We start from the raw sequence: 14,915 nt of genomic DNA on the forward strand, positions 1-14,915 counted from the left end.
CAATGAACTGTCAGTTGTTGCGTTAGCATTTGATGTGGCGATGGTGACAAACACGTCAAATGCTAACGCAACACCTGTTGCGTTCAGGAATCCTGGGAGATTAATATTACAATAATGGCAGGTTATCGAAATATAATTTAAAATGGCCACATTACATTGAATTTGATGCAATATATTAGCAAAAGTACAGGAAAAATAAATAATACTTTTTTTTAAATAATGCAATGAAATTATTTAGGGGGGCTAAAGACATTTTTAGGGAGGCTGAAGCCTCCCTAAAATAGGCCTAATGACGCCCATGCATGGCAGGCTGTTTGAACACTCCAAATTGCCCCTCCGCGTGACTGTGAGCACAGATGGTTATTTGTCCCCGTGTGCCCTGCGATTGGCTGGCAACCAGTTCAGGGTGTCCCCGCCTACTGCCCAAAGACAGCTGGGATAGGCTCCAGCATGCCCCCCGACCCTTGTGAGGAAAAAGCGGATCAGAAACTGGATGGATGGATGGAGAACATAGGTGTATGCCTCTGTAAGCCTTAAAGCTTGCAGACATTGTTTCAAAGGCTTTAAGGCGGATGTGACATGTGACTTTGTGTCATCTTTAACCCCTCTAATTGAATTTAGAGGCTTGAATATTGGTGTAAAAAAATAAATCAAAACATGGTAAACTTTCATTCATCCGTAACAATTTCCAGAAAAGATCCAGATGGATGAAAAAGATGGACTAAAATGGAAAAACATTTATTAACCTGGACAGATGCACAACCCTAACAGATAGATAGATAGATAGATGCATAATGTGTCTCACTGTATGACAACATGTGATGTAAGGTAAAATGGCAATAATTTGCGATGCAAGAAGAGTCGCTTGTGAACCTGCAAACACAGTGAAGGCACTTGATAGGCCAGTGAGACAACAGAGCATTCAAGCCTTTGGGTGACCCAGGAGATTAAAAGAGGCCAAGGGGGCTAAAAGCTGCCTCGCAGTCCCTGTCACATCATGGTACTGCTGAAGATCAGAAAGGGTCTCATGACTTACTGACCCAGTCACCCAACACACACACACACACACACACACACACACACACACACACACACACACACACACACACACACACACACTCAAAATCAGGCACACATAGCACTCGCTGTCTTTGTTCATGACAAGTGGTTCTCACGAAAACATTCCAACCTGCATTAACGTAGTGGAGCACATCAACCCAGACTGTCAGTGGTTGGGAAAATCACAAAGAGAAAGATGTAATACAGTGATCCCTCACTATTTCGCCGTTCGTTTATCGCGGCTTCAGTGCATCGCGGATTTTTTCAAACATATTCATTAAAAATAATAATAATAATAAATTCATATACATGGAGTACAGTACTGTATATGTTGCTCTATGTGACTCGCTGTTGTTTTGCTGACTTTCACAGCTTCTCGTGGACTGTTTGTGGACTTTTAAAAAAAATGTTTTTTTTTTTTAATATGTTTACTGGTCGTTACTTCGCGGATTTCCGTTAATCGCGGGTGGTTTTGGTCCCCATTAACCACGATAAACGAGGGATTACTGTATAGGTAAGAACATGGCATACAGTAATGCACATTTGCTACTCCTTACACCATACTGTGACCCTGTCAGTGTTGCCTCGTAATTGCTTATTTATTCCTTCTGTCTTATGTGTTGTGTTGTATTGTTCTGTTATTTTATGTTAACTGTTCTGTTGATGGCGCGGCTCCTCTCTCTCCTGTGATTGCACTGTGGTGGAGAGGAAAAACATTTCATCTGTGCTGTATGTTGCACATAGAGCATATATTTGACAAGAAAGTTGACTTGACTCTACATCTGTCCAAGTGAGTCCATAACCCCACACATAGTCAGGACAGGTAGCACTTGAGGTGGCTTGTTGCCAGGCCATTCTGACTTAATGGATCAGAAGTTGACAAGACATCAGTGTGCGCTGTCCTTTATTCAGACATGTCTGAAGTTGCTGGGTCCCTAAGACGCTCTAATCATTTTAGCCTAAGAGTGAGTGGAGACAAAACCATTAGTGTGGGTGAAATAGTTTGAACATTGTACTGATGAGAAGTTGGACTCCACTTTGTCATTTGGGAGTCAAAGAACCGTCAGTGTTACTCAACAGTGGTTGGTTGAAAATGGAAGAACAGAAAAAAAAACATGCCTTTTCTGAATAGAACACATGACAGTAGATAAAATGGTTTCCCTTCATTTACTTGTGTTCTTCCTCTGATAGACACTGAGTGAAATGATTTCTGAGGCTGACACACCTACAACCATCAGGCCAGAGGGCCATCACTGGCGTGGTGGTTCACATCTGATCATTTCCCTCTGTGTCCCAATTGTATTGTCCTGTGATTGATTGGTGACAAATCTTGGGTGTTGTCTGCCTTTTTGCAGTGAAACAGCTGGGATCAGCTCCACACCCTGTTGTAACCCTTAACAGAATAAATGATTTAGAAAATGCAGAGAGTGACTTGTACTTAGGGGAAAAATATCCTAACATGTTCCCGATGAGCTGTTTGGCACTCTGTTCGTGTTTCCTCTTTCAGTGTATGAATGTGATTAAAATCGAAACTTGTTTTGGACAGCTGTGGTGAGCTGGAAACCAGTCCAGGGTGAACACCACTGCCCGTCCAAAACCAACTGGATTAGAATCCAACACACCCACAACATTAGTGAAAATGAGTGACATAGAAAATGGATGGAGGGATTGATGGATTTTATTTTTTTTCGGGGGAGAAGAGGAATTATTTACGCCACACCATCTTGTTATTGACCTTTGTATTCAAATGAGCAACAAATGGCAGTTTGTGACATTTTTTTATGCAAGGGCCACTTCATAGCATTTGTTTTACTTTCAGGTAACAGGTGCTGGTGAGGTAAATAATTGCCAGACATCTGAAAAACTCATAAGCACCAGTTAGCTGGTTGACTATGAATGCCTACATGCCTGTTTATGAGTTGCCTGGCCCTATGTTATTTTCAGGGTTAAAACATTGCAAATGTCTGCTTGGAATGTGTTTTCCAGATGTGCTTTAACTAACTGGAAGTTTGTTTTACGAGTGTATCACAGATTCTTTATGGGCCGGCAAATTTCATCGTGTATCTGTATGAATTATTGTGTGTATGGGCATTTGTACAAAGATATGCGTTGGGGTGCACTGGTGTGTAGGTCACGTGTCAGTGCACATGTCTTGTCTGTCAGGGTTACCTGTATGGAATGTGCAGGAAAAAGGGAAAGGATGCTCATGGACATGCCCAAACTTATTGTGTGTCCACATGACAAACTGCACCTCCCACCCCCATCCTTCCAGTTACTTTCTGGTTCTCAAAGTAATGCATCTCACTGGTCATAGCTGGTTATTCCTCATACACATCAGCTTTTCTCCGTACTGACCATTTGTTTGAAACCTCGACATAAGGAATGTCTTGAGCAATGCTTGATGTCATGATCGAAAGATATTTTCTGACCTCTTCCTCAACTTCTGCTTTGCTTCAAGACCAATGGACATGTAACAAGAATCAGTCATGTCAGGTTGGAAACGAACCGAATAATGTTTAGGATCCCAGAATCGTAGACACCAAAAATAAACCTGTAGCAAAAAAAAAATATTCACAAAAAGCGCACCGACAGAGCAAGAACAGAAATTGCTGGTCAACAATAACCAGGAAAAAACTATACATTAACAAAAATCGCTTAGAAAAGGCAAGGAAATAATTAACCAGAGAATACTAAACGAAATGTCTTCAAGAGTTCAATTCACTCGATAAAAGAAAAACAAGATCAAATGACGAAACAAAGACTACACTTACAAAAGCGTTGAACTAAGACAGGGGTCGGCAACCCAAAATGTTGAAAGAGCCGTATAGGGCAAAAAAAACCTAAAACAAATATTTCTGGAGCTGCAAAAAAATAAAAGCTTTCTATAAAACTTACAATGAAGGAAACACATGCTGTATGTATGTAGGAGACTGGACTGTCTCAGAATTGTTTGTTATTCATTCCTTTGTTGTGTGTTCACAAACACCCCCATAGAATTTATTTTGTAATTTCCTGGCTTGATTTTTTGTTTTGGTGCATTATTTTTGCTTTTCTTAGTGTCAGTGAAGTGATCATTAATTTCCATTTTTCTGAGGCTGTCTTTGAACGCCTCTCGAGTTGAACGAGAAGAGAGAAGGCACGGAGTCGGACGCAGATGTGTCTGTGTTTGTCGAGACTGTTAAAAGCATAAATAAAGTGTAAACCAACACCACAGCTCTCCTTTTTCGGAGCTGCAACATGTATCTGTATCTATTTGAGCTATATTAGCCCACTATCAAAATCTTTTTCCATTTTCAAACATTTTTATAAAGCTCCAGGGAGCCACTAGATGTCACTAAAGAGCCGCATGCGGCTCTGGAGCCGCGTGTTGCAGACCCCCGAACTAAGAGAACAAGAATGACTATGACGAGAGCGAGGGGTCTACAAAACAAACACTTGAGCAAGAGCAGCGACAAGGTTCAATAATCTGACAAGCTGCCTGCAGCTTGTAAGACACATGGCTTTTGATCAGTTGGCAGCAGGTGTGCACACAGAAGGAAAGGCTCTTGTCTGCAACACCTGCTGGAGACACATGAACAGGATCATGACAGGTCATGAATTTAACCCATCAAAAGGGATATTTCAGAGAAAGATATGGGGGGGGGGAATGACAGCTAAATGAAAAAGGCTGAATTCATCCACACACACACACACACACACACACACACAAACACACATATGTATATGTATATATATATATATATATATATATAGAACTTGCTTCCAGGTATTTGTAATTTATCAAGCCATTGCTTTAATAAAAGTGTCTGTGACGACTGTGTGAAACAGATAAATGAACTCCTTCTGGATAAAACAAACGATGTTTACATTGATCTGCGCATCATAACGCTGTAAAATGGTGCTTCTGATGAACAACATGGAGCATGCAAACAGATGAATAGATGTCCATCCATCCATCCATTTTCCGATCCGCTATATCCTCACAAGGATCGCAGGGTGTGCTGGAGCCTATCCGAGCTGTCTTCGGGCAGCAGGCGTGGGACACCCTGAACCGTTTTCCAGCCAATCGCAGGGCACACAGAGACGAACAACCATCCGCGCTTACATCCACACCTAGGGACAATTCGAGTGTTTAATCAGCCTGTCATGCATGTTTTTGGAATGTGGAAGGCAACCGGAGTACCCGGAGAAAACCCACGCAGGCCAGGGGAGAACATGCAACTCCACACAGGAAGGCCGCAGCCGGGATCGAACCCACGACCTCTGCACTGTGGTCGACGTGCTAACCACTGGATCACCGGGCCGCCCGTAACTAGATGTCGTTTTAGTTGGAGTGAAAAAAAAGTCATCAATGTAATTCTTATTTTGCTTCAGGTTCCTGGGATTCACGGGGAAAAAAATGCTCCTTAAAATTTGTAACTTACTCCTCAAATGAAGTCATTGATGAGAAAAAATGCTCTTCAAGCCTTGATATACTGTAGATCAGATTTATATTTATGCACAAACTCAATTTGTGTTAAGATGACTGTCTCCATGGCTTACAAAATGCTATCAGACTATCCTGCAGCGTCCTCTCATATAATGATTAAGACGCAGTGCTCTATTTTTGGAGACAGGCCCCCATGCATTTGGTGTGAAAACGGATGCATTTTCATTTTTGTTTCTAGTTTACTGTGTTTGGGAACATGTTGCGCCTCACTGGATGGATGGTTGCTTGTCATTTGTGATTTGTTCATTTCGCCGTGACCGCCATCAAGCTAGCTCCCAGGGCTAACTGTGCCCTGACCTTGCTGTCGTCTACAACCTAGTTAGGGGCCATCCCATACCATGGGGCTGTCCGTCTGTCAGTATTGTGGCTACTGTTTGTGATTTCACTCTGTGACTATTACCATCTCTGGCACCGATCATGGTTGGTACACTTCCATGCAGCTTCTCAGACTCAACCACCGCGCACCACCTTCCTCAGTGGACGTCGCTACACCCCTTACAATCTTATCTCCTCGATTGTCGCCACGACATCCACTTGGGCTCTCGTCGCAAACCTATCCGCAACTCCACCACCGAAAACAGTATTTTTTTCTCTCTCTGGACAAACCGCAGCTCACAGCGCCCTGGATATCAGGACAAAGCTAACATCCGCACACGTGACATCCCACACGTCTGCTACAAGATAAGTTTGATCGTAAACAAGAAGCTTTAGCGTCCATTGACAATAAAAGAAATTGGTTCACTTCTCTTGTCAATTTTAGATTGGCTTCAATTCCAAGCAGCGACTCTCACTTTCAAATACACAACTTGCGCTCCACGCTGGCGCTCCTCTCTCTTCATTCTCGGCTCCACCAGCCATCCATCCAGCCGTACTAACACAGACTGTCCAACAGGACCAACATCTCCGCTCAACAAAAACGGTTCAACAAAAATACTGCCCATTGCAGGTGTAAAAAAGACATGCGTGCTGCCGAGAAGGCAAAGCACAGATTATTCTCCTTCGACGAATGCCATCGCCAAAACGCTGAATACAGTCCACAACGGGTCCACACAAAGGACAACAAACACTGTTTAATAACACAAAAGAAAAAAAAAAACAACAAAAAGCAGAGCTTTTGAAGAGCTCTTGTCGACCTCTGCGAACTATGGTGCAGCCAACTGAGTCGCAATCTTGAAGTGTTTTTCAACTTTGTTGAACTCTATCTGTACAGTGTATAGAGTCAACCGCGTAAATCCGGGGGTGCCGATATTTGTTTGACATATTTTGTCAAAATTTTGTAGTAGTTTTTTTCCTTTTGTTTTTTTTCCCCTCGAATTCACATCTTTTTTGTTGTGACTATCAAGGGACAATTTTTTTTCTCTGCCAAAAACCAGTATTCACATCAGCCCCCAAAAAAGGCCTATCGATCAGGCCCTACTTTTTTCTAAATCGTCATGTAAAGATTCTGACATCCTTTTTGTAATTGCCATTGGGTCATCACTGAACTTTAATACCATGTCTTTTAAAACCTAACATGACAAAACAAAGTCAGACAAAAGTAAAATATAGACTTTAAGTACCATTATACAGAAATTTTGCTAGTTTTTTTACCTATCCATCCATTTTCTGATCCTCCTCTCCTCACAAGGGTCGTGGGACATGCTGGATCTATCCAAGCCGTCTTCGGGCAGTAGGCGAGGGACACTTTCAACCGATTGCCAGCCAATCATAGGGCACACATAGACAAACAACCATTCGCGCTCACACTCACACCTAGGGACAATTTAGAGTGTTCCATTACCCTGTCACGAATGTTTTTGGAATGTGGGAGGAAACCGGAGTACCTGGAGAAAACCCACGCAGACACTGGGAGAACATGCAAACTCCACACAGGAAGGCCTGTGTGGAAACCTCTGCACTGTGACGCCAATGCGCGAAGCAGCCGACCACCGGGCTGCCTTTAAATAGTTTTTTTCTGTTCATAATATATTTTTACCATTCTAGGTTTGACTAGAACTTCTTGAAGTAGGTTTAACTGCTCGTAAATTAAAACCCATTTCTCATGAATTACCAGTAGGTGTTTCAAATTTAGTACAGTAAAATAAGACACCTTTGTGGCATTAGAAAAGAGGTTGTAAAAAAGTATTTGGCATGCATGCACCACCAAGTCTGATGCAGATATACCTGGCTATCGTAGGAGCACATTGCGCAATTTTGAAGAAATGACTCCACCATCATGCTGCTTTGCTTGTTTTCATAACAATGCCACCCAGAGTGTAAGTTTCAATAGTTTTCCGGCATTCCGTAACAGAGATGCACTTTGGATAAGTTGCTGTACTATTCTGGTAGGGCTATTTGTACAATGATCTGACTCTGCTGCTCCCCCCACTGATGCCTTATCACTGAACATTCTGTCACGCCTTTCCTTCTTGAACCCAGGCCTAAGATGGCAGTGTAAAAGAAACGATTGTCCAGTATTTTGACTTTTGCTTTTTTGAAAATCACACAGTGGTGAAAACTGATGTCAGACTCTTTCGTGTCAGGGAAGGAGTACAATACATGCACTGTCCAATATAAGTGATCATATTACAGTACAGGATGACACGGTGGTCGACTGGTTAGCATGCCCAATTCACAGTGCAGAGGTGCAGGGCTCAGTTCCGGCTACGGCCTTCTTCTGTGGCGTTAGCATGTTGTTCCCGTGCCTGCGTGGGCTTTCCCCGGTTACTCCAGTTTCCTCCCACTTTACAGAAACATGCATGGCAGGTTAATGGAGTTTGTCCATAGTTGTGACTGTGAGTATGTGGTTGTGGTTCGTCTGTGTGCCCTGGGATTGGCTGGCAAACTACTACCCGAAGACTGCTGGGACGCCCGCGACCGTTGTGAGGATAAGCGTATGAGAAAATAAATGGATGGCTATTACAGTACAGCCATTGAAGTTGAACACAAACCATTCTGGGCTACTAGTTGACCTGCAATATTTGATTTGAAAAACTGAGAGGAATAATCCATTTCATAGTTAAACTGTTGCCATCAAGAAAAGTGTTTTTAATCAAGCAGTTATTTTTTGGTAACATACAAGTGTACTAGTTAAGTGTAAAAATGAATTAACCAATTTTATATGAAGATTCAATATAATGCTTGACAAAGGCCAAACACTCTTTAGAGGGCACACAAGTTTGAAAATTAGGTAACTGTGTTTGTTGATGGAAAATATCAAATCAACCATTATTGTTATTATTATTATTAATTAAATTATACAGTAATGCATAGTGATGACGGAAACCGCTGGAGTTCTGCTTCAATGGAGTTTCAAGGGAAAGGCCACAAAAGCTACAAAATGCAGTGAATCAATCCTAATCATTTATACACACACACACACACACACACACACACACACACACACACACATACACATATATACATGGGGCGGCCATAAGTGGAGTCAATTGGACAATGCATATTTGCCATCAAAAGGAAACGTATATGAAAAAATACCAATGACTATATTGACACTGTTGTTAAGAACTTTACCTTTGACTATGATGAATATATTTAATATTAGATTAATTTTAATATTAGACTTTTTAAATCCATCAATTTCTCTTGTTGTAATTGTGAGATTTTAAATCCAAGTCAAAATCACAGATTAGTAGGGTTGTGTTTTATTTTATTGGGACACCTCCCACCACTCATTGGGTTTGTTTGTGTGCCTTTGAGATTAGTGTGATGGACTGTTTTATTCTTATTGATGGTAAATTGTTGAGGAGAAGATTATGTTCTGCACCTCTGTGAGGAAAAGACAAAGTTCAACATCAGGTAGATACACTGTACACAAGCACACACGCACACACAAACCCAGAGAAGCATAGCAATGCAAAGACCTGATGCACAATTGCCACCGTAATTATTTTTTCAGTCTGCAGGAAGGTGCCAGCAATTACCTGATACCAGGACTCTATCTCTTGTACTGAAGGCAGGTTCACACTTGTCGCCTCAGCCAACTAAGTTCACACAGCCCTCATGCACACCCATACACACACACACACACACACACACACACACACACACACACACACACACACACACACACACACACACACACACACACACACACACACACACACACACACACATTCACACACGCCTCCCAGCCTGCCTGGAGCCTTCCGAGGCCACGAGTCTTTGCAGGAAGGAACTAAAGTTGGTTTTTGCTCTGTGTACGTGTTTGTATGGCGTTAACACAAGCAATGATTATTTGTTGTCTTCTTTTTAATCACGTGAGTCTTTATCTACAAATACCAGAGAAAAGCTGCAACTCCTCACAATGGGTGCACTGATTGAAGATTGAGCTTGAGCGCAAGTAAAGCTCGGCAAGCTGTTGGACTGCATGGAGGCGGGCAAGATAAAAAGTTTTGGTGGTGTGCAGTTAAAAACAGGCATTTTGTGCTATTGTGGGCATCAACACAGCTGACTTGATTCAATAACATTCCCTTTAAAAACGGCGCACGAGAGGTGCAGTCCTTGACATGGTGGAATGTGAAACTGATGAGACAAATTGTGTTTCTAAGGATCTACGAATATAGAGCCCTTTTCGTTTAAATGGAATAATTCAATCAATGTTTCAGAGGAATCGTCTTTTACCGACTCCATCAATACACAACCACTACTAGGTGCAGTTATCTTTATGGACTTAAAGATGACAATCAGTGATATGAACTGTGATAACATATTTTTTATATAACTGAAATATGCAGCAGAAGACAACAAATGATTATTTTACGCTACATAAGGCCTGTTTCATAGCCGCCGTAGTTTGACTTCTGTCAGCCGACAAGGGATTTTAAAGACTCTGCTCTGGAGCCACTCAAAGGCAACAGGAAGTGAGTCTCAACGCAAAAGCACTGATTGAAAACAATGGCAGCTTTTAAATAGGCCACATACTATACGTAAACCACACAAGTACTGACAAAATATTTACCTCGGTGAATCCAAAAGTGCTCAGTTTGAGGTATTTTTTTTCAAATGGAATGTTTTTAAAAGCAAAGTCCTACAGTGCTTCTTTTACACATTTAGCAAATTAACATTTCAAAATGCATTCCCTTCGGTCACTGAGTGTGTCTGTGTGGCGCTGAGAGGTCACCGGTTTGGTCGTTCAACATAGAGATTCTTTGAGTCCCAGTGATATGAGAAGGGCTGTGCAGTTACAGTCTAGCTTACTAATTGTGAAGGCCCTCCTTTATCTGTATTTTCTCAACAGGTCTGAAAGTGGAAGTTGTTTATTTTTAAGGACCACATCATTATTCCTTTTGAACCCTGAAATAAGGTCATGCACATTAGCACTACCTAAAAATTAAAGTTGATATCACTACACAGCGAAGACCCAAATTTCCACCCAAATAAGTAAAGTATGACAAATATGCAGTTGATGCTCATGCATGGCTCGCAAATAGTGGTTTCAGCACCGTCTTAACAGGGATAACTTTTGACAGTATTTTTAATTTATGTAAAAAAATGCATTGAAAACTCAAACTTTTTACTCAACCGTCCCCGTGTTAGCATATCTTTAGTTCGAACAAACGGGCAACAGAAAAATAAGCAGTCGACACCAGTATCTTGTATACGCTATTCAGCGAAGCATTCGAAGCATAAATGTAAATGCGCAAACACATTGAATCAGGAAAACAGCAAATCATGTTTTTCCGATGATTAAATTAGATGGGTATTTTAAAGACACTTCAAGCTACAAATATTCTGAAGATGACATTCATTTTACGAAACAACCTTAACTAAAAAAATCAAACATCGTTTGAGGTAACCACCCACGCAATCTTTCCCGTGTTGTGTCATGTTGCAGTTGTGGATATTGGTAACGCAAAACCTCACAAAAAGTTAAGCCTCGACCTCAATCCCCGCTTTGTGTTTTTGTACGAAGGAAGAGTGTTTGTGTTTAACAGTAAAGGGACTCCATCGTCATACAAAGGAAAGTGTCAAAGATCATTCAGGCTCAGAAGCCTGAAGAAAAGTGAGAGAAAGCGTAGGAAATTAAATATAATAATAAGAGCTGGGACAAAGGTTAAACATATCTATTGCAGTTTAAGTCAAAGATTAAATCCTCAGATATGGATTCAAGTATCATGAACCACAGTTCATTAGCCATGCCCTTCAGCAAGTCTACGATCTGTTCCTTTTAGTGAAAGGAAACAAACTAAAATCAACACATTTAAGAGGTCTTGATTAAGAATAACAAAGACTGATGTAGGAAGGAAGGAGTAGTAGCAACAATGCAGTCACACATGTCAGATCAAATGGATGCATCACAAAAATCTGAAAACTGAACTACTGACTGGAGGTTAGGGCTGCAGTATCAATGTTTCTGTACTTTGTAGGGTCTTTGTGGAGAATGAAGCAACCAATCTGATCCTATGTTCAATCATCTGTTAATGCTTCCTACGGAAAGTTAATGTAAAAACTACCTGACATTTCATCCCCTTGAAACCACTTTTGTGTTTCAGTCCAGAATCTGTTACTCCCGTTACTAACAAACGCTGTTTTTACCTGCAGCCTTGAAGAGATCCTTTGACATTGAAGATGTGGATGACATACCATCCTTCTCCTCAGCATCCACTGCCTCCTCTCCCGTCTCTCCTTCGCCATCCCATTTCTTCCACAGCCACAACAAAGCCAGTGAGGATAGCGGAGGAGGACAATCTCCTTCTCCATCTTTCACCAATATGAACAACCTGGGCTCTGCAGGGTATCACACCCATACCACCCGGAGTTCCAATCCCAGTCCAGTCCTCAGATCACGCACAGTAGTCAGCAGTCTGTCCTTCAATCGAGCAACCATAAACAAACCAGCCATTTACAACAACTCCTCTGTGAATCGAGCAGCATCCTTTCAAAGCAGAGTGAACCCCAACAAGGGGATCCCCGTGTTGCGGGGACCAGGAAGTGACAATGACAGCCTTCATAGCTCCACTTCCAGCCTTGAATACTCTGGAGTTGCTAGCGGTTTCATTCATCCTAACAAGCTGACGTCATATCCGAGTCCTTTGCCCCAGAATGAGTACCACCAAGTCCAGTCCCAGCTCTCACAAGAGCAGCTACAAGCAAGTGGTACATTGGGAAGCAACCACAATTTGAAGAAGTTCTCCTCTGATGGGACTGTTTTCCACTCAGCATTGGACCAAAGAATAGGATTGGCATTGGTGGCACCAGATCCTCACGGGATTAATCATGGATCCATGCCTAGCCTAGATATTCAAATCTGTGATGGACGAGAGGTCACGCAAGGTGTCCAAAGAGGTGGAGACCAGGTCTGTCCTGGCTTGAGATATACAAATGCCACCCGGAGTGGTCGGCGCCAGAATGCCAATGCCCTTGAAGTTGAGGGTAGCTGTGGCCCCAACAATCATCATTATTCAGGCCCCCCGATGACCCAGCCCAAGGCTAAAGAGACTCCGCATCTCAGTAAGTTTCCCTTGGACCTGGATAGCTTGGTGAGCACCACCTCCATTCCGTCCCCTGCTAAAGTTCACAGACGACCCATCAACTCCAACCCTCCAAAGCCTCCTCCAAGGGGCACAGGGAGTCCTCAGTGTCACAACAACTCCTTAACCACTGCATCTAGCCCATCAGCTTCCCTCAGCAGCCTTGGCAGTTCTACCAATACCCCACCCCTCTCCCTACACCATCCCCTTTTGCCCTTCTCAAGTCATTCAACCACAGGATCTATTCCTGTTCCAGAAGTGAGCTGCTCACCAGTGCCGCTATCTCCAGCCCACACTCCACAGTTGAGAACCCTTTCCAGGCCTCAAGCTCTTCAAGTGAACCCTGGCCCTCCCAACTCCTCTCATCCTTCCAGCCCTAGAGCGACTGGCTCCTTGGAACGTTGCCCCAGTGATGTCGGCGATAGTGTAGGATGTATTTTACAGAGGATTGCCTCCTTCTCCCGGCCTGTCATCGCTGATACAACTCAAGCAACTGTCATCCAACCTCCTGCAGTTCCAAGCAATGGATGTCAGTCTTCTGAAATTGGCTGTCCTGCAGAGGCCACACTTTTGCCAACAAGGGGACATGGCAAAAAGAAAAACAAAGGTAAGAAAAATATAATACTACAAATGTGATAATAATTTTAGCTTCGGTAGTTATAAGGAATTCCTTTTGTGTCTGGAATTTGATTGAATATGTACTTTGCATACCCATTTTGGAGGCCTGGGACTACATGGGTTCCCCTTCACTCCAATCTAGTGATTTACAGTCAAAGGAGAGTGGTACCTAAAGTTCCAAAATTAATTCATTCCATGACCCAGGTTCTATCTATCTATAATAGGTGTAATAATATATCTATTTAATTGATGTCTCTCTGTGTCTGACCCACGATCCAACTACAACAATGAACGCTGGACTCGTCGATGAGGATACGAGCCACAGATCAACACAGCATCATTTTTTATAAGTTGATTGATTTAATTTATATAATTCACAAAATCCATTCATACTCAACATTCCTAATGCTGTTTTATTTTTCATTCAAGCTTTGTTTTTTTTAATCAACTTTTATTTACTTTTTCCACTCTTGCACGTCATGTCTGGTCGGCGCCGATCAACACGCAACTTAGGCGTAGAAAAAAAAGTAGTGTGTTTCCGGTAACATGAAATTTCAGCATAGGGTTGGTAGGTCGGACAAAGTTTTTTTTTTTTAATTTGGCTGTCCTGCAGAGGCCACACTTTTGCCAACAAGGGGACATGGCAAAAAGAAAAACAAAGGTAAGAAAAATATAATACTACAAATGTGATAATAATTTTAGCTTCGGTAGTTATAAGGAATTCCTTTTGTGTCTGGAATTTGATTGAATATGTACTTTGCATACCCATTTTGGAGGCCTGGGACTACATGGGTTCCCCTTCACTCCAATCTAGTGATTTACAGTCAAAGGAGAGTGGTACCTCAAGTTCCAAAATTAATTCATTCCATGACCCAGGTTCTATCTATCTATAATAGGTGTAATAATATATCTATTTAATTGATGTCTCTCTGTGTCTGACCCACGATCCAACTACAACAATGAACGCTGGACTCGTCGATGAGGATACGAGCCACAGATCAACACAGCATCATTTTTTATAAGTTGATTGATTTAATTTATATAATTCACAAAATCCATTCATACTCAACATTCCTAATGCTGTTTTATTTTTCATTCAAGCTTTGTTTTTTTAATCAACTTTTATTTACTTTTTCCACTCTTGCACGTTTGCACGTCATGTCTGGTCGGCGCCGATCAACACGCAACTTAGGCGTAGAAAAAAAAGTAGTGTGTTTCCGGTAACATGAAATTTCAGCATAGGGTTGGTAGGTCGGACAAAGTTTTTTTTTTTTAAT

The 14,915-nt window shown here is 41.9% G+C and overlaps 1 protein-coding gene and 1 long non-coding RNA gene across 2 annotated transcripts in view; both read left to right on the top strand.

The window, feature by feature from the left end:
* LOC109529141 (uncharacterized) overlaps positions 1-14,915 on the top strand; it is an 86,209-nt gene that overhangs the window by 14,229 nt on the left and 57,065 nt on the right. The window contains exons 2-3 of the mRNA XM_019892352.1: positions 12,092-13,581; positions 14,254-14,299. Coding sequence (XP_019747911.1) covers positions 12,092-13,581; positions 14,254-14,299 — 1,536 coding nt within the window. The remainder of the gene's footprint in view (positions 1-12,091; positions 13,582-14,253; positions 14,300-14,915) is intronic.
* Positions 1,465-9,162, top strand: LOC109529147 (uncharacterized). Its single transcript, XR_002170793.1, has 3 exons — positions 1,465-1,567; positions 3,046-3,047; positions 9,150-9,162. It is a non-coding gene; the product is annotated as an uncharacterized LOC109529147 (long non-coding RNA).

This window comes from Hippocampus comes, unplaced genomic scaffold (genome assembly GCF_001891065.2).
Source record: "Hippocampus comes isolate QL1 unplaced genomic scaffold, H_comes_QL1_v1.1 scaffold257, whole genome shotgun sequence".
NCBI lineage: Eukaryota > Metazoa > Chordata > Actinopteri > Syngnathiformes > Syngnathidae > Hippocampus > Hippocampus comes.